At 34.8% G+C, this 25070-nt stretch overlaps 1 protein-coding gene across 7 annotated transcripts in view; it reads left to right on the top strand.

The window, feature by feature from the left end:
• LOC138715019 (thrombospondin type-1 domain-containing protein 7B-like) overlaps nt 1–25070 on the top strand; it is a 776776-nt gene that overhangs the window by 730188 nt on the left and 21518 nt on the right. For 5 of the 7 annotated variants that reach the window (XM_069847416.1, XM_069847411.1, XM_069847413.1 and 2 more), the window contains one exon: nt 14968–24922. The exons of 1 other annotated variant lie outside the window; for it this stretch is intronic. In XM_069847416.1, the coding sequence (XP_069703517.1) occupies nt 14968–15076 (109 nt within the window). In that variant the 3' untranslated portion in view covers nt 15077–24922. Of the gene's footprint in view, nt 1–14801; nt 14879–14967; nt 24923–25070 lie in introns of those variants that run through there. One more of the 7 variants, XM_069847415.1, reaches the window with a different exon arrangement.

Below are 25070 nucleotides of genomic sequence, written 5' to 3'. Positions count from 1 at the left end.
CCCTCTGCCCTCATGCCCTCTACCCTCCGCCCTCATGCCCCCCGCCCTCATGCTCCCCGCCCTCATGCCCCCGCCCTCATGCCCCCCGCCCTCATGCCCCCCGCCCTCATGCCCCCGCCCTCATGCCCTATGCCCTCTGTCCTCATGCCCTCCTGCCCTATGCCCTATGCTCTCTGCCCTCATACCCTCTGTCCTATGCCCTTTGCCCTCTGCCCTCATGCCCTCATGTCCTATGCCCTCTGCCCTCATGCCCGCTGCCCTCTGCCCTCATTCCCTCTGCCCTCCTGTCCTCTGCCCTCTGCCCTCATGCCCTCTGCCCTCATGCCCTCTGCCCTCATGTCCTCATGCCCTATTCCCTTTGCCCTTATGCCCTCTGCCCTCAAGCCCTCTTCTCTTCTTTCCTTTTCCTTTCCTTTCCCTTCTCCTTTCCTTTTCTTTTCTTCCTGTTTTCTTGTTTTTGCCTTCTTTCTCCATTCGCTTGCTTTCTACGTGATTCTCATTCTCTCCTACTGTATCTTAGATCCTTGTCATTGTCACAAGTTTCATATTCAATCTCTACATTGCCTTCAGCGTCATCATCAACATCATCACCTGAACTTTCATCTATGATCTGCAGAGTAGTGTCGATTACCAGGTAAGTTTTCATCCAGTGTTACTTTGTTAGATAAAACACACTTAAGGGAATAAATAAACTGCACTAACAGAAAATTTTCTATTAATACTATTGATACGTAAATCTGACGTACACTTCCAAATAATTATATCTCATAATAAGTTGGCCATCACGACTACTATAGTCAGCAACTGAAAGACGGAGGCATAGCTAGAAGAAGGAGGTGCTCTCTTGACAGGAAAAGTAGTGAGGATCAATTGTTTATCCATTACACATCAAAATTACGTACGACAGAAGTTTTAAACAATGGCATTACTTCCTTCTGAGCAGAAAGAAAACAACTGTTTGATCATAGTATAGAGATATGTTCTCTATACTGTGGTTTGATTTCCACATATCCTACAACTTTAATACAAGTAGTGTTAAGTTCATAACAATAACCATAGTATCTCGTTATCATTATATTACTTCTCTTCAAATAATTATCTACGTTCTCGTGCATAAAATCGAAACTTCACGTTGAAGTCGATGTTACAGGCATTCCTAATTTATAGTCTCAACAAATGTCGACGCAACATCCGTCGATCGACCACGCTGTTACGGAAATTTTATAGTTTTCAGTAATATATATATAGCCGTTACTCAGTATATAATAGAAATGAAGATCTAATATAAAAGCTTCTTTCTCTGCGTCTACTTACTTAAGGCCCCAAAAGATTCGGTATAACATTATGTGTTGCATTAACTAGGCTATAATATTTCATTTTTAATGGTAATAATGTCACCAAACATTCTAAAGTTTTGTACTTCTTAATATCGAATACACAGCTGTACTCGGAAAAGTACAGACCAGGGAATCAGAACTGTACCGGTAAATTATTTTTATTCGTTATCACAAAATTACACAAATGAAGATCGACATATTGGCATCATGATGTGAAAGAATCTGACCCATCTGAACTCAAAGTATGTCAGCATCCGTCACGTCCTTCGTGTAATAGTCTATTGTTTATTGTAGTGTGTGTTTTGTTTTATTCTGAAATGCAATTAATTAGTTCTAAAAACTGACGAAAGATGGATTTTGGAAAATAGGAAAATGATGTAGGAAAATTGACATTTCACTGAAAACTACTATTTTTCTGAAAAACTTTGGGTTCCAAGCTTCAAAATGAGGGGACATTTATTAAAATCCGTTCAGCCGTTTTCCCGTAATTTTCATTACCACTTCAAATTATATATAGATAACTGTAACAAAAGACTGCTATTACAAAAAAAAATATTTGATTTGAAGACTGTAAATTTTCCCAAGTTTTAACCACTTTCTTGCAAGACATCGCCATAGTGTATACTGCTCAAGAAATACTCGAAATGCACGATGAATAAACAGAATGGTGAGCGCTAAATATACAACTTAATTTAAAGGCATAAACTCTATCATATATAATCAAATCATCAATTTTAAACAACACAGCGGTATATACGCATTATAACTACCTTGTGACGTCATCAATGACATCATACCTTTCCATAGTATCTTTAAATTATCCAAGGTTTTTTATGGAAGCTGAATTTAAAATTTGCTATCACCAGCAATTCTTTATTTGCCTTGCTACACATGAACTTTATCATAGAATATGGCATAAAAATCAGATACCAAACTGGAGAATTTGCTACGGTAGTTTTGAACCGTGCCGTTACGGTTACGGCCAAATTGAACTAAATACACAATGTCGCCAATATAAGGACATGACGTTGGTCTGAGGCATCGTTATGAGAAATTGTTTTTTTTTTTCCGCTCTACCTCCTTCGTTTTCAACATTACTGAGAGATAGCACCACTGTTAGTGACAAGATGTATTTGCGTAAATATTGCGAGTAGATTACATGTCTTAGATTAGGGGCTCGCGACAGGAACAGTTTTGCTGTGGCGCATGCGCGGACCTCTCATACAGTGGCAGCATGATCCTTACTTGAATTTATTTTCGTGTGTACATTCCAGATCAAATCAAGAAGATCCCATCTTGTTCCAGTTACACATCTTGCAGATACGAAGGTTAAGTTTGGTTAGTTTAATTAATATTTAATATTAGAGGAGAGAAATTCGATCCGGTGCTGTGGGTTGAACTTCGGAATAGTTCAGTGTTTAGAGCGCTTAGTACATAGAACTAAGGTCCCGGGTTCGATCTCCGGCGCCGGAGCGAATTTTTCTCCTCTAATATTGTTACCGCAACAGACATATTCTGTACGATCAAAAAAAATATTTACATAGATTGGTTAGTTTAAGTTTTTATTAACCAAGTACGCGCATGCGCAGACAGCCAAGATGATCCTGTCGGTCATGGTTCTTATGATAGTTTTTGTTTCGTAATATAGATAAACAATAATATGATGAAAACTATGAATAATTTCATGGCCGCTAAAAGTTTTCTTCGTAAAAAACGAAGTATTTTATCTAGACCACAAATAAAGCGGCAACGTGGTCATAATCACATACTTAACGCTTTAGCGAACTTTAACCAGAAATTTACTTTCCTTGATTTGAATGATATTCGCTGAAACACACATTTTTCCCCCCTTTATTACGTTGTGATAACCTATTTTAAGATCTTACTACATCTGCATTTTCTTTTGGTACATTAAAGACACGCCATTGTACTGCATAAATCTTGCACTTGAGTAATGGAATGAATTATTTAAATATATAGTCGTGAATTTTACTACACCATTTCGATTGTCTTTTGTTTAGCACGGCCCGGTGACTAGTGACCAGCGAGCAACGTCGACTACCGACGTTGATCTACGTGCGTAGGCCTATTATCCAGTTGTACCCTGGCATAGATATTGAGGCTGACGTCATATAAACATCGAATCGATTCAAAACAATTGGTAGTAATCACAACACAAAATGGGAGTTCTGGCAACACCTTAACATCTATATTCAGGATGACGTCACATAAACATCGAATCGATTCAAAACAGTCGGTAGTAATTACAACACAAAATGAGAGTTCTGGCAGCACCTTAACATCGATATTCAGGATGACGTCACATAAACATCGAATCGATTCAAAACAGTTAGTAGTAATCAAGATCGGTATGTATCGATCTTGAGTAGTAATCACAACACAAAATGAGAGTTCTGGCAGCACCTTAACATCGATATTTAGGATGACGTCACATGAACATCGAATCGATTCAGAACAGTTGGTAGTAATCACAACACACAAGTGGGAAGAACCAGGGAACCAATACGACTACCCAGGTACTAACAAAAAAAAATTATTCATTACACCACCCTCTCTTGAAATAAGATTCATAAATGAAGTGTTTGTGATAAGACCATTTTTGCCCCTTAGCAACCAGATTACTTTGTGTTTTGTTGAATGTTTGTGTTCTTGCCTTACAAATATTTAGAACATTTAAGTTCTCAGCAGCAATAAAAAATAAATTAAATTCTTTGATGAATGTTACTTATGTCCCGCCCACTATAGAGACATAAGTTAGGCCAATTTTACACATATTTAGTATAACTTGTTGCTTCTTTGACAGGTTAGGTTTGGTTAGTTTAGGTTTTTGTTATAGCCTACCTTGCATATACGATTATAGCGCAACATTGGCAGTGATAAAAGTGAAATATTCGTTCAGTGGGCGTTGGAAACTCTACATTCACCAATTCTTTTTTAAAACGTTTCCACTCAGCATCTGACAACTCTTTCATGAAATTTGGATGTCCTCCCTACTGCGCCTATCTGTTATAGGCCTATTTGCGTTAAATTAGGTTACAAAATTAACTTCATTTGTTATAACTTATACTTTCTAAACCTTTACATGACAACGACATATACATTCAACAAAATACATACTGTCGGCTAAGGCGCTTGCCTTCCGATTCGGAGTTGCGCTCGAGAGCCGGTTCAATTCCCCCTTGGGCTGATTGGGTTTTTTCCGAGGTTTTCCCAACCGTAAGACAGGCCTCATCTCGCCAAATACCATTTTGCTATCACCAATCGCATGGACGCTAAATAACCTAGTATTTGATACAGCGTCGTTAAATAACCAACTAAAAACAAACACAACACATAGCAACCAGGTTGCTAAGTACTAATAATTATATATGAGAATTTGTGTTGGCCATATTGGAGAATGCGTGATGTCATAAGATTGACGTCATCGGTTTTTGTGTTCTGTGGTTAGCTTGATACATGTGTAAATTTTATTGTTGGTTGGTATTTATGAAATTTGAACGACATATCGGTAAAGCAGATGTTTTGAGGGTGAGTAAATCAATCTATTATTTGTTCAATTTGTGATCACTTCTATTATTGTTGATTTGATCGACAATGGATTGCATTGCATTATGTATATGGTTTCGCCAATCTTCATTATCTCGGCACACCACAGACGGGACTGACTTCTGATTTGCGTTTAGCTATCGGTTAGATGGGATAAATGAGGGAATAGCTAGGTAGCTAAATAACATGAGGCCGAGGTATCTAATAAGGTTAGTAGGTTAGTTGAGGGGATATCTGAGTGACACGAGGCTGAGGTATGTGACAAGGTTAGTGGGTTAGTTGAGGGAATATCTGAGTGACACGAGACTGAGATATGTGACAAGGTTAGTGGGCTAGTTGAGGGGATATCTGAGTGACACGAGGCTGAGGTATGTGACAAGGTTAGTGGGTTAGTTGAGGAGATATCCGACTGACACAAGACTGAGGTATGTGACAAGGTTAGTGGGATAGTTGAAGGGATATCGGGTTTACTTGATTATAGGATATCGTTGTTGTTTTTATGAGAATTTATGTTGGCTAGATTGTAGAATGGAGTGAAGTGATATTATGACGTCACTTGATGACGTCACTTTTTGGATGGAAGTGGTTAGGTTGGTAGATTTGTAAATTTTGTTCGTGTTGGTATTCATGAGGTTTGAATGGCGTACGGGTTAAGGATGTGTTTGGATCTGAGAGGATTAAAAGAAGGTTTGGATGGTGAGCGTTTTATTTGTTTTTTATAAGGATGGGTTTTCGTTTGCTAGGGTAGTAATTATGTATCGAGGATAATGTGTAATTTATTTATTGTAGATATATGTTTTTATTTTTGTTGGTTTTGTATATATGGGTGTGTGTGTGGATCTGTTCGTTGTTTCTTTTTAATGTTTTTATTTGGGGTTCAAAATTGCGCTCTTATCCAAAATACGATATCACCAATAGAAGCGGGGTATCGATAATCCGACGTGTAGCACATGATGCAAAAAGCGGGGTAACGGGGCTGCAAGCCCCGATGATAATCGTTGAGGTGATATTTTAGTGACATGAGATGAATATATGTTTTGAAATTGTTTTGCTGATATTCTATTCTGGATAAGAGGGGGTGCGTTATATTCGAGGATGGGATGTTTGTAATTGATCTGGTGATATCGTATTTTGGATAAGAGCGGATGGGTTATATTTCAGAATGGGATGTTGTGATATTGGTTTGCTGATATCCTATTTTGGATAAGAGCGGAGGGGCTCTGCACCAGTATGAGATATCGTGAATTGTTTTGGTGATATCGTATTTTGGATAAGAGTGGATGGGTTATATTCCGTAATGGGATATCGTGAATTGTTTTGGTGATATCGTAGTTTGGATAAGAGCGGTTGGGTTATATTGTAGAATGAGATATCGTCAATTTGTTTTTTAAATTTTTAGATAGTTTTATTTATTTATTGTTTTGGTCAACGAGCACAGAATACTGTGCTCGTTGGTTTTGGCTTACGTCGGCCATGTTGTGACGTCACTGCTTTGTGACGTCATTGGCGCCATATTGTGACGTCATAGTTTGTCCAACTTGACGAAAATTAAGCGATATCCAATAGTAAATGAATCCCGTGAAATCAAACAGCTGAAGGGTGAAGTCGCAAACTACATTTCTTTTGTGCATATAACAAAGATGATTTGGAAATAGTGACAAGTAATCCTTTGAGGCAGATCGATTCTGAATTATTTTATTATCCTGTTTTTTTTAATATTCGTAGCAAAAATCCATTTTTGAGACTATATTTACGACTTCGTCAAAAAGTAAATTTAAAAAAATAATAATAATAAATTTTCGCATTTTCTTTTCACTCTTATCGTAAACGCTAAGGTTAAGTTGTTTTTATAGTTAGGCCTATATATTTAAGCTCTAAAGATATAATCTGAAGTTTTCAATCGAATTGTAATTCAGTAGATGATTAATTCTATTGAAAAATAAGGCCCTATTTGCTCTGCTGCCATAATGGCTAATGGTATGTCATGTTTTATCTTTGTGTAAGTATCTTAAGCCCTAAACTTTCGATAATTATCTACAAGTACTTGTTTTGGTTTTTTATGAAATTAATGCTTTAAAACTTTTTGATTATTATTCCTAATGTGAAAACACTTAGAAAAATGAGTGGAAAGCAATTGTAGTTTTGACTTTATTATGCTTACATACTTGCGGGTATCGGCCAATTGCAAGTGATGGTCAGCCATTTCGTATTTGATGTATATAAGAAGAGAGAAACCGTTTCGAAGTGACGCCAGAAGTAACCTAGAAATTGGTTGGAGGGAAAACCTCCGAAGGAACTCAACCAGGTAACTTTTCCCAAACAGGATTTGAAGCTGTACCTGCTCGTTTCACTGTCAGACGTGCTAACCATTACTCCAAAGCGGCACTTACACACACACACACTCACTCACACACATATATAGGTGGTATACCAAAAGCGATTTCACGACACACTCAATATTATATGTACTTCCATGAAAACCGAAATCCAAAGCGATATCTTGGTATGCCAAAAGTAATTGGGGAAAACCACAAGTATCCTTCATTAAACCCCTGGACTGTAAAATATTAAAAGTCCAGCACAAGTCAATTATGACACTACATTAATAGTGTGCAGTGAAATGTGTCAGGTTGTAATTCTTATATTCGAGTAGATGAAATACGTTTACAGTATTTAGCATGCCCTCTAGAAATGTGTTGTGTTTAGAATTCTTTACTTTCACTCCTGTCTTCTGCTTTAAATCATGTTAGTAATGAGAAAGCATTAGAAAATATCACAAAACACATTTAGGACGTCTAAATATTTGCTATTACACTAATTTTACACACGTTTCTTTTAACCTGTTTGATAATCATTTAAATTTATGTACAGATAATGTGTTCATTTTATACAGTATATAATTTTGTAATTTCTGTTTTTTACAGGTTAGGAAATATAAGAGAGATGTAGTAGTTTACTTCAAGATTATTTCCTTTATTTTGTCTCGTTTACTAATTTTAGTTAACATTGCAGCTTCCAACATTTGGCTCAGGAGTGGATTATTTGAGAACATTGGTCATTTAGAATCAGTAGAAATATAGTGTTGATGTGTGTTAGTTGGTTAAGTTTTAATCTTCAGAAATGCCTCCTCAGATTTTATTCCTCTTTGGTATATTTGTTACTGCATGTATTTTAAGATCATTTGTGAAACAGTTTTCTGATTTGATAACACCTATTTAAGGAGAAAGCTACTGAGATTTGCAATTTCCATAGTTTTCACTTTATTCTTTTGAAAATTTTACATTAGGTATTGCCAAAATACAGATGCACAATTTTTGTTCAAATTTTATGTTGTAAAATTTGTGAAGAAAAATTTTATTTGTGTTTTTATTTTAAAATAATTCCTATTTTAATATTTTGGGTCCCAAAAATCAATTTCCTGAAATAAAGCCAAGAATTCCGATATACTTTCTTGTGAATATACTTCATTAGTAAAAACAAATTAATTTTGAACTTCTTTCTTGTTTTATTTTCAATTTTCCTCCTACTGCCCGACATTAAAAATCACAATTTTCTTAATAATCATATGGGCACATGAAAGTTCATGTACAGACTTGTTGTAAATATATGTGCAAAGTTTCGTTTCTCGAGATGTAGTCATTAAGAAGACATCTTATTTCTACACCTTTTCCAGTTGTATTTCAGGAAATATCAATTTAATTTCAGAAATTATCAAATCTATTACAGATTAGTCAATTTAATTTATAAATTGTATTTCAGATTTGTCAATTCAATTTCAGATCGTATCAATTGTATTTCAGATTAATCAATTGTATTTCAGATGATATCAAATGTATTTCAGATTTGTCAATTGTATTTCAGACGGTATCAAATGTGTTTCCGATTTGTCAATTGTAATTCAGATGGTATCAAATGTATTTCAGATTTGTCAATTGTATTTCAGATGGTATCAAATGTATTTCAGATTTTTTATCTTCAATTTTTTGTTTTATTTTTATTCGTATAAAGTATATTGGTTTCATATAAGGATGTTTACTGTAAAAATGTACTGTACTTCTTAATGCAGTAATAAATTCCAAAGTTATTTATCGAATTATTACATACATACGAACAATATAATTTGACAGATGTATTACTGTACAGTGCAGTAATGGTGAATTTACTGTAATTTCAGAAAATAAGCAATTTAAGATTACATACAGGTAGTCACTTTTATTTCACAAAATAACAAATGTAGGCCTAATTGAGATTTTAACATATATTTAAAGAAATGGAAAATGGATTTAACAAATCCTCAACTTTATTGCATTTTAGCATCCAACAGGCATATTCTCCATAGCTAAAGCTGCAGCGTGATGAATTGTACTGTGTTGTACTGCACGAGCACAATCACCACCAACTTCTGAAATACAAATTTAATGATAGTTTCTGAAATACAATTGACAAATCTGAAATACAATTGATACTATCTGAAATTGAATTGACTAATCTGAAATACAAATGATACTATCTGAAATTAAATTGATAAATCTGAAATACAAATGATACTATCTGAAATTAAATTGACAAATCTGAAATACAAGTGATGTTTTCTGAAATACAATTGATACTATTTGAAATTGAATTGACTAATCTGAAATACAAATGATACTATCTCAAATTAAATTGACTAATCTGAAATACAAATGATGCTATCTGAAATTAAATTGACAAATCTGAAATACAACTGATGTTTTCTGAAATACAATTGATACTCTCTGAAATTGAATTGACTAATCTGAAATACAATTGATAATTTCTGAAATTAAATTGATATTTTCTGAAATACAATTGGAAAAGGTGTAGTCAGTTAAAACGTAAAAAATCTAATTTGCAGTAAAAGGTTTATAATATGCATTCTGAATATAATAACCAGGGAACGGATTTATATGGACTAAAAATATATGAAATATGTAAATATATATGTAGTTATTTTTACCAAAATATGGAATTAAATATGGATTTTTACCAAAATATGGAATTAAATATGGACTTAAAATTATAAAAAAATGACTATGTACGTTAAATATTGGTACATTTTAATCAAACTAAACAAAAAATATAATGGACGTACCTTATCTTCCAATGTAGTTTCAACAAAACACAATTTTTATTGTCTGTTACCATAACAATAGGTTACAAACATTTCTTTCAAGTGCTGAAAAGTGAATCTTCTTCTATTGTCTCTGAGGATAGATTTATACTGACTAAAAGAGCGTTCGACGTCACAAGAAGTAACTGGTACATAATTCAATTTCACAATGTCTGCTGGGGATAAGTCCAAGTTAATCTTCACTGTTGATTCACCACTCATCACAGCAACAACCTTTTGTAGTTCTTCATATCCAGGGTTTTTTGAAAGTACAGTGTCCACCTTAGCTCTTACTGCATCTGCAACTTTACCTCTACCACGATTCAGTTGTTCCACAGTACTATTTATAATTTCAAAACTTTCAGATAGTGAAAGGTGCCTATTTTGGAGACTTTTGAGCGTTTTTATGATGCATGAAAATGTATGCTGAATGTGAGCTAAGTCATTCTTCACACTTATGTCACAGGTAACTGTTTTCGCAGTATCAATTGAGACTGCATCTTCAGAGTCCAATGCAAGGAGAACATTGTTAATAGAGTCTATATGTTCGGCATAATATTCAACTGCTTCTAGCCATGTACCCCATCTAGTTAAAATTGGCTTTGGTGGCAATGGAATTTCAGGGTACATTTCTTTCAACACGTTAACTCTACTGGGAGCTTTGAGAAATACTTTTTTCACTGATGAAATCAACAAATCTACTTTAGGGAAATTGTCTCTGACCACTTCTGCCACACGATGAAATGCATGCGCCACACAAGTAAAATGAGTCAATTTAGGATATACAACAGATAATGCTTGTCCAGCTTTGACCATATAAGGGGCAGCATCGCTAATAAAGAATAACACATTATCGTACATAATACCCTTTGGCCACAGGATACCCATAGCTTCGTTGAACAGTTTAACTATAGTTTTGTTATTGCACTTTTCTAGAACATCACAATGTAAAAGAATTCGTTCAGAATATTGTTCACTTAACAAACCGATAACTACATTACCAACAAGTCAACCTTCTTTGTCGGGAGTCTCATCAATGGAAACCCAAATTGAACTATCTTTAATTTCATCTCTTATCTTCTGTATTGTCTCATCGTAGATGGATGGAGCATACGTCTTCCTAAGTGTTGACTCATCCGGGATTGTATGTTGAGTATATTTTTCAAGGAATTCCCTGAAGACCTTATTCTTTAGTTTGTAGAGAGGAATATCAGCAGAGATGAGAGAACGGCACAGGTCGATGTTAAACTCAGATCTTACATTCGATGTTGTTGGTTGTGTTAAAAACAATTGTCTCTGCTTGGAATTTAGTTGTTTGTTGGCCTGATGTTTACTAGTTGTAATGTGTTGTTGCACCAGGAACTTTTGTGTAGATGATACTGCACACTGACACAAATTACAAAATAATATTTTATTGTCAGTTGATAAACCATCTTCTTTAAATTCTGAAATGTAACTTGTTAGTTTTGATTTTAAATTGACTGAATGACGTACTTTTGGCATATTTACCGTCTTTATAGTATGATTTACAAAACTGAACCTATGTGTACTCTGACTGGCATTTAACTGTTGAGCTGCACAACTGAAGTCTGTTAAAAATTTTAAATTAAATTAATACAGTTTTGTAACTTACTTTCCCATTGTTGATAGGACTGCTAATTTTCAAATAACTCTGATGTTAAAGGGATTACTGAACATGTGTTTAAATCTCTATTGTTGAAATGTATTTTTAAAAGTTAATGGAATTTTGTTTTGTTTTATTGTTAAACCTAATATAATATGGACTGTTTTATATGAAATATGGAAAATATATGGAAATTAACGAAAATATGTACTAAACTCTAAAATATGGAAAAATATGGAAAATAAAAGTAGGATTTTTCAACCCTACACATTGTGAAACATAAAGATAATGCAAAATATAAATTATATTAGCTTTATAAGTAAATATGTATTTACATATAAATCCTTTCCCTGATAATAACCCTTACATGGAATAAACTGAATTTCAACTTAGAATAATCATGTCGCAATGAAATCTTCGCTACACTACAGTATTCCTTAGATTCTTGGCACCATATTTAAAAAAATGCAGTAAATTACTGAAATTGGACAAAACTCAGTAGCGCTTTTCTGAACGTTGGTCTGTGGCTGCATGTACAGTGTGCTTTTTTTTTATAGAAAAAGATTGGAAGTCTTTATATATATATATATTTTTTTTCTTTAATTTAAATTAAACTCTAGTATTATTCGACATCCTTAAATACCGAAATTAACTTTCATATGACATTTTATTCTTACATGTAGCCTACTATTATGAAACGGGAATCTTACATAGAATAAATAGAATTATTCTGGTCTCATTTGAAATAGATAGATCCGGTATAACACTGACAAATATAGTTAATGCAAACTGTCATGTAAAGGAAGAAAGTAAAATCTTGTAAATTACGAAATTATGTTGCATAACTTTAAAAAATTAAGATTTAAATATTGGTACATACTTTGAATATTCTCATACTGTTAAGATTTATCTATTTATTCATAGTGTATTTAAAAAAAAAAAATCTTAAATTTGTGAAATCAATCTGTTCTGCACGGTAGGAATCTTGTAACATTTACAAAATACAAACACATAAATAACTTTACCATAAATCTTCAATTATTTTTCACAAATCACCCAATACTTATAAGACAAAATCATATTTCCTTACTTATTAATTTTGGTGAATGAAAACTGTAAACTTCATTGGATGTTGACTTGAACACATAAAGGTGATAATGATTCTAATGGATTACTGACTTTCATCCTTTCAGAAATAGTTTGCAGAAAATAATTTTGTGGTCAGTTTTTTAGTGATTTAAATTGAGTATAATAACAACCTGACATTACTAGTTTAATATTATGTGATCTTATTTTATTTTATAATTATTAACTTGAGATTTAATTTAATAAATACAAGCAAATTTGCATGACTATCTTGAAGCTCTATATTTAAAATGAATGTAGTGAAACGTCTTAACTCTCGAAATGTTTATTGGACTATAACAATTTTACATGTGACTCGAAAGTTAAAAAATATACGAGCTTCATCTGTTCCTGGCAAGTATTTTGGACTGTTTTTTTTTTTTTTTCAGATAGTATTATAAAATTAAAATCTGGATCAAATGCGTCATTAAAAGTACATTTTTTTCTGGCACTCTGATTTTCTGGTATTCTGTATAGTTGAGGTTTTTCTCTTTTACTCAGAAGTGTTCAAACCTCCATACCTTAGGGGTTTGTTTCTATCATTTTTCAATATTAATTGAATTAATGTGTTTTATTCTAGAAACATGTAGGCTACAAATGATAGATCATTTAAATGTAGTGTTTAAAGACCCATGGTGTTGAAATTAAATTATAATAATTTTTTTTATTTAATTTGTTAAGAAATTCTCTTTTTCTATTGACTATTGCGGTCAGATCTCAACAGTTAGGTGTTTTTCCATGGATCACATACAGAGTGATTTATATAGAACTGACACATTTCTTTCATTAATTGTTTCAAAACAAATTGTGCTAGCGACAACTTATTATACCTAAAATGTAGAGGAATTTTGGGAGATTATTTACCTCTATAGCAAATGTTGAAAATGTCCTCCATCCTGCATAAGGCACAACTCAACATGTCGTTCCATGTTACTGGCCACTCGTTGGAGGACTCTGTTGTCAATAGCTTGAATCTCCTGTGTGATGTTGTGCTTCAGATCGTCCAATGTTTGGGGACGTGTGGCATAAACCCTGTCTTTTAAGTAACCCCATAGAAAGAAGTCCGGCGTTGTCAAATCCGGAGATCTCGGTGGCCACAGGTTCCTGGAAATTATTCGGTCGTCACATAACCGGATAAATGGAACCATGCTTCATCTGTGAACCATGTGATGGACAATATGGCAGAATTTTGCACAATGAACTTCTGAAACCAACGACAATAATTCAATCTTTTATCCTTATCTGGTTCCTGTAGCTGATGAACAACCGTAACCCTATATGGCTTTAGGCTCTCTGACACATTGGGTAGGTGTACCCTGTCTCCTGCGACAAACGTCTTAATGATTTTTTGGGTGACTGCTCTAGTCGTGCTCTTACGTCAACAACAACCATGGGAAGCCTAGATGAACGATGCTTGCCCTTTTCACTCACCAGAGATCCAGTTGTTTCCAATTTGTTAGCAGTCCCAGTATTGTGTTTCTCTGGGAGGATTGCGAACACCAAATTCTCTCTGGTATGCCCTTTGAGTAGCTGTAATTGAATTCGTAATCCAGTATTGCTTCACAAGGAAGAGTCGTTGATTTAATGTGTACTGCATTTTCACATTGACACAAAATGTCGAAAACAGCTGCCAACAGTAGGAATAAAACATAAACATCTGCGCATCTAGTGACAAGGAATCGAAACTCCAGAACATTCTGCTTAATTTAGTGCTAAAATTGGGTCATTGAATGAATTTCCAAAGGAATTATTAAAGAAAGAAATGTGTCAGTTCTATATAAATCACTCTGTATTTTATATTTGGAAATGACCACGCAGACACGCCGTATTTCGAAATAAATTTATATACCTACAACAAATCTGCCTGAATTGGATAGGATTGAACACTTCTGCCTTCATTTAATACAGCTGGGCTGACATAAATTTTCAGGCTGGCAACTACCAACCTGACAAAATAAAGTCGGTTTTAAAAGAATCAGCTTTTTTTACTAACATGCATTGCCAACAATTATTGCAGGCGAATTGCTGTGGGGAAAGCCAACTGCTCAGAGGAAACTCGCGGCCCCACTCACCAGCGGTTCCCTTAAATACATGGTTAGTGGAAAAAACTGATATTTAAAACTGAAGTCGGGCGCGTGGAGTTGACAGTCTTGCAGAACTGACGCAGATGTGACGTGTTGCAGTAATGGCAGTTGGAGCATCACGGGCCACCACCATGAAAGACAGTCTGCGCCGGTCCAGCAACAGGACGATGGTGGTAATGCGGTCACGACGCTGGGAACCAAGCCTTGACAGTTGGTGACAAATGACGGTGGTGGTGCGTAGGCTTTGGGTGAGGAACTGACAGAGCCCCCTGGCTTGTTGCAGTGTCGGGAGTGTAGCGTGTATTTCACGGTGCAGGTGTTTCAGGCACCAGTTTTTACTCTCTCTTACCTTTCCTCTGCCTTATATATATTTTCAGTTTTATGAAATTTGAATGGAGCACCGCTAGCTGAATGACTAGCGCGTCAGTTTCAGAGTCCAAGTAGAACGTGTGGTGGACAGAGACAGTATTGTAGTAGCTTTTCTCGCAGAGTACTGCCTCAAGTACAGTATTGTTATGTATCGAGTTTCCACTTTGCAGACCTGAGTGGAATTTGTATTGAACGAACGCGGTGTTGTGGTAGATTTCTTTAATATGTTTCTGTTTATCCTGCTATCATTTCGCCATTTGTACGATTTATTATTATTATTATTATTATTATTATTATTATTATTATTATTATGTATATATATATATATATATATATATATATATTGACATTCACTTGATGCCCAGCAGACAGCGTCGAAGATAGTAAAGTGATGTAAGGTAGGTGTCCCTGATATGGCCATGCTATGGTTTGAGAATTTTTCTAGCCGCCATTTTGAAAAAAATGTAAACCACTTTTTTTATTACTCGTTCTCAGTCTAATGGACTTTCTTAAAACAATTTCCTTTCCCCATAAAATAGCTTTAATTGTCCAAAAAGTCCCAAATTCCAAAAGACTACCTAGTGGCCATATCAGGAACATGTGCACATGATATGGCCACCCTTGTTCCATGTTCTACAAATCGTGATTGTTTTCAGTTCGATAGCGCAATTGTGCTAAAATTAAATAATTTTGGTGTAAAATGAATAAACATGACACTTAATAATCTTTTTTTATAATTCAAAAGTGTAGTCAAAACAGGTTTTTTCATAAAAAATTAAATTGTTTTTCTTAAAATACAAAATTTTTGCGTAATCCCAGCTATAAGGCATGTAAATTTGTCAGGTGAAAAAATAAAAGTGAAATGAACTTGATATGTGGCCATGGTGCATTTGATATGGCCATATCAGGAGCAGGTAAGCTTTCACGAAAATCGTTTGATTATGAACAACTCGTAAAAGATACGCCATCAACGACAACACCAATCAACAGAACATTAAAAACTGAATGGAGTACTATGGTTTTCATGAAACAACTCTTTGAAAAACACGCATAAAACAAAGGAGACTTACCAGAGAAAAATAAGAAGAGGTCACGTGAAAACCGCAAAACAGACAACTGACGCCATATTGTTCAACCTGACTGGATGGAAAACGATCAAGTGACATACCAGGTAGTCCTTTCACTGGATGTTGCTGCAATTTAGCGGATTTTTTGGTTAACTAACTCACAATAGGGGGTGGCCATATCAGGAACATGGCCATAACAGGAGCACCCACCTTATTAAGAGAAGGATATGCTGAGTACAATATTAATTACATCAATGTATCTGTTACTAAGAGGGAGTCGTAAAATGATTAGAGATTCATGAGGATCAGTCTCGTCCTGACAACCAACACAATATATTGTCCAATAGGTACCGTAAAATGTAATGTATCACACTTGACAAATTTCTTTATCTGAAAACAGATTAAGAGAAAAACTAGGAATAAGAGCTGAGAGACTTGAATTTTGGTGTATTGTCAAATTAAATTCTTTCTACCACCACCTAGTCCACCACAAATTCCACGCATAGAACCTTTGTCCTTTTGATCTGACTAAGCTTCTGCTGGCTTACAATACGAAGATATTAACTTATGTCCAACATATTCGTGATGATTTTCTCTCTGGTATTAATATCTTGAATTGCAGTGTCTAATTAAGTGTGAATAATCATCTAAATTTGTTTTTAAAGTTCTGAGGAAAAGAGGGACTACCTTGGAATAATAACTTTCCAGTGACGTACATTAGTGCCAAAACTTTGCACATAGAGGAACACTAACATTCGTGCATGATAATGAAATGGGAGCTTTTCCATTAGCTAACTGGATAATGGAAAACGGAAATGGGTGTAATAATAAGCCGATATCAAAATAAGCAGGATCTCTGTTTGTTCACATTAGTTTTTATGCTCAAAACAAGTTGTTCACGTTAGTTTTTATGCTCAAAACAAGTGAACTTTCTGTGACGTAAGTCAGAATCAAATGTATGTCAAGTGGCTCATTTATTTACCAACATAATCTTGTCTGTAAATTACGTTTCTTTCAAATGACACAATTCATCCATATGGAGGAAAATTTATGTGCAATCGCGTAGGTTTGTATATTTTCAGACTTTTCAATATGTATCTTCTCAGATTTACAGAGGACTTTTGTCACAGAATTCATCTTATCTTCTTCAAAATAAAAATTAATAAAACTACTTAAAACTAACCCTAAAACAGTCGAGCTAACAAGAAAGAGAAGAAAAGGAAGTATCTTCTAACCAGAGCTGCGGCGGAAACTGCCGAGCTGCTAAGGCAACGCCTACGGCCGGACAGGAAATTGGGCGAGCAGGTTAACTAGTTTGACCTGACACTCACGCGACACAGTTAGTGTTATTTTAACAGTGCAAGTAACTGTTCTTGCATAGAATAAATAGCCTAATTATTATATTCCACATTCGGTGTTTATTTACGATTTGTATGTCCATACGCTCGTACTGTCAGATTATTTCAAAAGAAATTTCCAGGTGGTCGAGTTCCAAGTCATGATACGATCCATTAATTAGTTCATACATTTCGGAAAACTGGAAGTGTTCAAGATAAGAAGAGAACTAGTCCACCACTGTGGAGTAACGGTTAGTGCGTCTGACCGTGAAACGAGCGGCCCGGGTTCAAATCCTGGTTGAGACAGGTTACTGGTTGAGGCTTTTTCTGGGGTTTTTCCTGAACCCATTAAGAACAAATACTGGGTAACTTTCGGCTCTTATCTCTGGACTTATTTCGCTAGCATTATAACCATCTCACTCATACGCTAGATAACCATAGCAGTTAATACAGGTCGTAAAATAATCAATTGAAAAAAAGAAGAGAACTAAGAAAGGTGATGGGTAATTTCCTAAGCAGATATCAGAAATGTATGTAAAATGTAGGTAGACAGTTCCAGCATCTCCTTGCGTGACGTGGGCGAGTACAAAACTTTTAAAATGTATTAGAATTTATTAGGTAGTCACTCTAGCATAACAAGTAACCGCTGAACCACGGACTAGTGTATTGCCCGGCAGGTGAGAAGCGATAGCTTATCAGCCGGCACAATTCTTGCCGTGACTCTAGTCAGAGGATAATTAGATGACTACGAAAGTTATTATATATTGTTCTCAGAGTCTGATACGTGAAATTCCTTCACGCCTTTAAACAAACCATGTCCCAGAATGATTGCTCTGATCTCACAATACTTTACCTCTGTAACTATTAATGCTACAGCAATGCAATAGTGCCAATAGACAGGTAATCTCTTCAAGTTTCGTTTGGTACAAGTGCTCGTTATGTGAACTTCTAATCACAGCACACATCTAGTTGATATTCTAATTTCTCCCACACTCCACACATGCGTCACTGTCACCTGCACCACAGCTATGATGCGACGCCATAGATCCTACAGGTTATTAGCCAAAGGAGGAACGCAAACATTGTCCTTTACGTATCCCCACAGGAAAAAATGACAGAGGGTTAGGTTAGGTGAATGCAGTGCCCACCTCACCAAGTATTGGTCTTGAGCTGTGCAACTACCAATACAGCATTGAGGAAAATGCTCGTTGCAGTACTAATGCACATGATGGTGGAGCTGAGGTGATGCACCATTTTGTTGAGAAATGAACTCATCTTCATCTTGCTGCAGTCATAAGAGAGCGATGAGCCGCGAAATTCAGGATACAAAAAGTTATCTGAGATTTCGACAGTGACATTTTTTAACAATGATATTTTACAGCAATAGCCAGTGCATGTGCATATGAGTAGCCATAGGAGAAGTTAGCTGTCTATTGAGACTAACTGCGTCCCTACAAATTAGAATGCTTTCCGTGATAAACCATATTAAAATCGGAGGAATCATTTTGAGATAGGTATTTATAATTTGTTACGTTGTTCAAATGCTCATGAATGAGATATAAGTGCTGTCTTTATGCACAATTCTAAACATCTAACATGGGTTTGCAATCATGAAGTATCTGGAGATAATTTACACTACAGTATTTTCTTTGAATGTTCGTGAATATATGTCGAAGGCTGTATTAAACAAGTAATAAAAGAAGAAGAAGGGAGGGACGACTTCAATGTATAGGCTTCATCCCTTGTCTGATGAAGGTAAACCTAACCTCTGAAACGTTTGTGTTTTATTTATAGCAAAGGAAGTAGTCCAAAGCAAACTTCACCATTGCTGCATTCCTTTCAACTGTGTTGTATGAAGTACCTAGTATGAATCTTGATGAAGAAATTTGCAATTGCAGCAGTTCATAAAGTGGCTATCATTTCTTGTGCGCTGTTTCTCCGTGATTTCTAATCAATTTCTCTTGATAACAAATAATTTATGCGAGGAAGAGAGGTTCACATAGGATTTTTCCATTTCTGATGAAATATTAGAAAACATCTTCGAAGTTGGACGTGCCATTTCTTCATATGAAAAGTGAAAAGAGAAAAAATAATTCTACTCGCTACATCTACTACAAATGACTAAACATCATTTTGTGGTCAGCGACTGAGAGAATGCAGTCAGTTACAATAAAGAAAGAGAGATGGTTCAAATATATAAACCGGTGAGGAAGGACAGGGTTGCCGGATTGATTTTACCTAAAGTTACCAAATCTTGGTGCTAGTATAGCCAAATGTCGCAATTTTCTACTTTAAAAATAAGTAATCTCAATATATTCGTTTTTATAATATATCATTACTTTGTCATATTTCTGTAACAAATTCTATAAATTTAGTATTTATGGCATACGATTTGCATTGGTTTTTGTGCCATCTTCTCAAATTTTCCCCACTTCTCCAATTTTGCACAACACAAGTCACTGTTATACCCTATTAACACCTTTGAAAGAATTAAATATTTAGGGAGCTGCAATACAAACTAGGGTTAGATTGCTATTTTTCACGTTGTTAGAAAATTCTCTACAATGCTTCGTGTATAAGTTTCAGTATTATCAGTTTATTGGTCCTCAGATTAAGAAAAAATAGCGCAGTGAGCCTACTTCCTGGAGCGAGGAAGAAATAGCGATACGTTTGTTTAAACCAGTCTCAAAGATCGGTGACAAGTTCCGGCGCTCAACTACAATGTTGAGAATAAACATAAATAACTACAATAAAGTTTTCTTGGCTAAAAAAACAAGTTCCGGCGTGTCAACAATGATAAGTGTAATATTTCATGTCAGTCAGTGGATTGGATTAGGGATGTATCAGAAATGGACTACCAGTACTCAATAAAATAAAATTAATAAACGATTAAGTAATTTTTCTATGTCGCCCAAATTTCGCAAAATTCCGGGCAAAAGTCGTCCAAATGGTACAAAAAAAAAATAGGTCTCAAATTATGTAGCCCAAACGGCGAAATATCGCCCAATCTGGAAATCCTGGGAAGGAGAAGAATTAAATACAAAAATTAAACTGAAACGGTTAATTTTGATGTTTTAAAAGTACAGCAGGAACTGGTATTTTTGTGTGGTGAAAAAAGATTCATAGTAGAATAATGGAAAATCGACGATCCTGAGTTTTGTATCCACGATCATGTGATGGATTGCACACTGCCGATTAAATTGGACTTATTCAATAGTATAGTAATTGACTACTTGATAGTTCTGCTTGTTTTTATATTATTCCAATTTTTAAAGCATATCGAGCCACTCGTTTGTTTGTAAATGAAGGAAGGAACAATTCAATAGATTTGAATAATCGAATTTATTCAGTAGTAATTGTTGTAGGCTTTGATAATGGGAATGAGAACTTCTCAAATGCTTCGATTATCGAATTCACTCGAATCTGCTTGAGCAGGATCTGAATAAATATTATTGTCTTAAGAGCGACAAGGGATAAATTATAAGTTTACTGGCATAAAAAAGAAGAATAAATTAGGTAAATGGTAATGATGCATTCTCTGCAATTTTAAAATACTTTTCTGTATTAGATTTGAAATTATGTCTGTAAAAGGATAAAGATCCGTAAGAAATCTTGTACAGCTGATAAAAAAAACCTCAGTTAAATCAGGTTAAATTAATGATGAAATATGTACAAAAAGAATGAAGTGGAAATGTGAAGAGCAATAATGGGTATTTTATAAGAATTTAGAGCCCGTTCACCAGTTCTGATAATGGACCTAAAGTAGATTGGATCTTTTAGTGCAAGAGAACAGCGCAATGGTACTATAAGCAATTGAATTAAATTATAGTGATAATGATAAACCATATAACATCTTTCAGTCAGTCACCATCAAAGAATTAGCTATGTAGTAGGCTTTTAAAGTTCATTGTTCACACAAGTTGATTGTTTGTATTTATATCCTTAAATAATTCAGTATTTTACCAGTTCTTTCTTTGTAATGAATAATTTTCAGAAAATTAACAGACCATAGTGCGTAGTACTTGAAGGGAAGAAGAAGAATAAGAAGAAGAAGAAGAAATCTTGAGAAACAGGGGCAGATTGCCTTTCAAATGAGCACGATTTATATGTTCAATTCAACCCGTCTTCATTTTCTTGAGCATTTCTCTTAGTCACTATTCCACGCACGGACAGTGGAGGTCATTGGCCATAAAGAACTGTGCAGATAATGGAATCAAATGTGATGTTTAAGTGTAATTCGTTTAAGTGGACATAGGGACTGGAGAAATTTTCCACGATGTTATCTAAGAGAAAAAAGGTAGAAATAACTTAGAAAACAGTAGAAAATAAGGAAGAATAATGACAATTGATGGAAAACAACAGCAAGAAATATTTTATACAGGTAATGGAATAGACTGGAAATCCATCTTGATATTTTGATCCAAATTTTAGTACAGTAGACTTCATCATATTTATAACGACTCCATTAAATAAAATGATTAATTTCCTGCCTGTCTCTTTTCACCTGCAGGGGAAAGTAGATCGAAGCTTGTTTTCTAATATTTAATCTGAAATTGACTACATTCAATCTGGACCTCTTCTCTTCAGTAAGCTACCGTTGTTTTCTTTCTTCAAATCTCTCTATTGTTACTTAAGCACAAGTTGAGTTGTAGCCTATTTTGGTAATTGTTTTGAACTGCTGCGATTTTGAACCAAGTGATGGATTTAGGATATTTGAAGGGCTCAAGGACAATAAATGAAAATGGTTACAGACGCTGCAACAGTCAACGTGTGGGCTGGTGGTGAATAAGACAATATTAAAAGGTTGTGGTGTGGCATTGTCCAAAGTCCTGCCAAAATACTGTACTAATATTAATACTCTTTGTTCGTTTTGTATCATCCGTTGTCATTCCTAAAACTATAGCATGAGAGAGTTGCGTGATTGTGTGTGAAAGAGAGAGAGAGCGAATTGGTGTTGTTCATCACCAAGTTCACTTGTAAATATACCAAACAACACTGTGTAAGTTTTTATCATTACATTAACTGTGTCAAAACAGAGCTCAACGTTGTATCACTGTATAGTATGTCAGAACCTGCAGTGGTTGTATGCAGACAGCTTCAAGCATTATACCAATTGTAATACATAGACCCAGTGTCAGCTTTGGGATATGAGTGTGACACGAGATCAAGTAACTTTCAGTTTAATAACTAAATTTTAGTTCATTTTTACTCCTCTGTTGTGAAGACGAGTTTACTCTGTTGTTGGAACAGCAATAAAATTAGTGGGGCAGATGAAATTGGTTTCATTTTTAACTGGTTATAATTTTGAGGTCTTTTTCCGAAAACAGAAAGAGGCCAAAATAATGTGCTCAGTTCTTTACCTCCTCTTACGGCCGAGATCCAGATAACATGGAAAATGTACCTCCATTTCTCTAATACGACTTAGTAGCAAGTATAAAGACCCTTCTATCTTCCCGGTCCTTTGAATTACACTTCATCTTGAATCATCTCCTCCACGACTTTATTAGCTTTTTTCAGTATTTTTCTTCTTTTGCTTTGCTCTAGACATTTATTTTTTCTGTTGCCCTTGTGAACAAGCGTTTAATAGAGTTTGTGAACTCAAACCAGGCTAATAACAATGATTTTTTAGAGCAATACAATTTTTTCCTATCTCTCTTGAAATTTAAAGTAAAATTTTATGTTTCTTCCATGACGAAAAAACGAAGAAAGCATTTTAAATTGAGGAGACAGCTCACCAGAAGCTCACTCCAGCAGCATTCGCTGTTGTAAGTTGGTAGCATATTAACCAATTCTGCCCTTGAACAAAAAATCCTCAGGTAAAATTTAACAGATTTTTCTCGAATACCGTACTTCAAAATTTTAATTGTGCTGGTTATTATCTTATTATTCCATTTGGATTCTAGGAAAATTGGTCACGTTTCTATTGGACACACCTACTATTGGTCATACCGAATTCGTCATTTGTCACAAGTGGATTATTTGTTACTGGTACTCTTGTCGATTTGTCTCTACATGTTTTCATGTGCAGAATATTTGTCATATTTTTAGTCTGTAATATTGGACCATGAATTTATGATTTATTAATGACAAAGCTGATCATTTACAAGTAAGATTCTCTTCTAGTTCGCAAAGCCATACTGTTCCATTTTTTTTTATCCCTATGTTTTATGTACATAATACTGTATATCCTCTATTATATTAACTTACGTCTTCTCTCTGAGGTTAGTAGTTCCATATTTCAAATACTCCACGACAATTTAGACTTCACTTGAAATGTACATTTTACTTAGAATTGTGGAAACCACTTTTACTTAGAATTTAAGATACTATGGTACAGTTGTGGAAATTATGGAAACAACTCTAAATTATACATCAAAGTCTGGCCTATGTTTGTGAGCAATTCCTTTACGTATGACCAATCCTAAATGCGTGACACATTATACCCATTACGAATCCTTAATGTGTGACGAATTATTCCTGTTAATGTGTGACTTATTGTATCAGTTACTAATTCTTAATTTGTGACGAGTTTTCTGGACATCTCCATTTGATCACTCTGGCAATGAAAATTCTGTCCCACAAACGGAGTTCAATTCTACTAGCCTATCATATATTCAAAAAGAATCCCAGATACCATATTTGGAGATAACGAGAAACATTAACATTTACTGTAGATTCTTTTGATTAATAATTTTGTATTGCTTAAATGTTCATATTTTGGGGGTTATATTACTCTGAAATTTCTACCTTGGAATGCAACATTCGTTTTAAAAGTAACATTGATTTTTTCTAATAACAAACTTCTTCCAAACACATTGTACAACTTCTCTTCTTACGTCATTATTTCATATCACATTATCTTTAGGTTCAGTTTAACACTAATTTTCAAACTCAATGCATTAAAAGGAGGGTCATTGTATTAATGTGTTGAATTTCTATTTACGATATCTGCAAGGACAGAGTCTTACAATTAGTATGTGCGTTTGTAATCCTATACCGCCTGTCATATTGAATTTAATAAATTATTATTGTGTATAATGTGTTGTTGAGAACATTGTTGAAACTGCCGTGCTTAAAATTTGTTCTGTGTTGCCAATGCTTATTTGAAGTCTTTCCTGTCAAACTGGTATCCCCAGGCCCTGACAAGCTGCCATAAGAGTGATCATTCTATGTACTTTTTCATATTCACTGGTTACAATGTAAACCTCTTTTGGGAGGTGCTCTGGGGATTTGAACCCAGGTATTGGAAAATGAGTGATGGGAATAAAGTATATCACAGATCGTCTTTGTGTTTCATTTGTGTTACCGTATAACACATTTTCCTTGCTAATAGATACACGATATCGCACCATCTACCCTTAAGTACTAAATACGATAACCTATCACTGATAAATTCGACCTTTTTTACTGCTGATTTTATTCTTTTATG

This window comes from Periplaneta americana, chromosome 15 (assembly GCF_040183065.1).
Source record: "Periplaneta americana isolate PAMFEO1 chromosome 15, P.americana_PAMFEO1_priV1, whole genome shotgun sequence".
NCBI lineage: Eukaryota > Metazoa > Arthropoda > Insecta > Blattodea > Blattidae > Periplaneta > Periplaneta americana.
The sequence above is the reverse complement of the archived record's forward strand: the minus strand, read 5'-3'. Positions and strand labels throughout refer to the sequence as shown.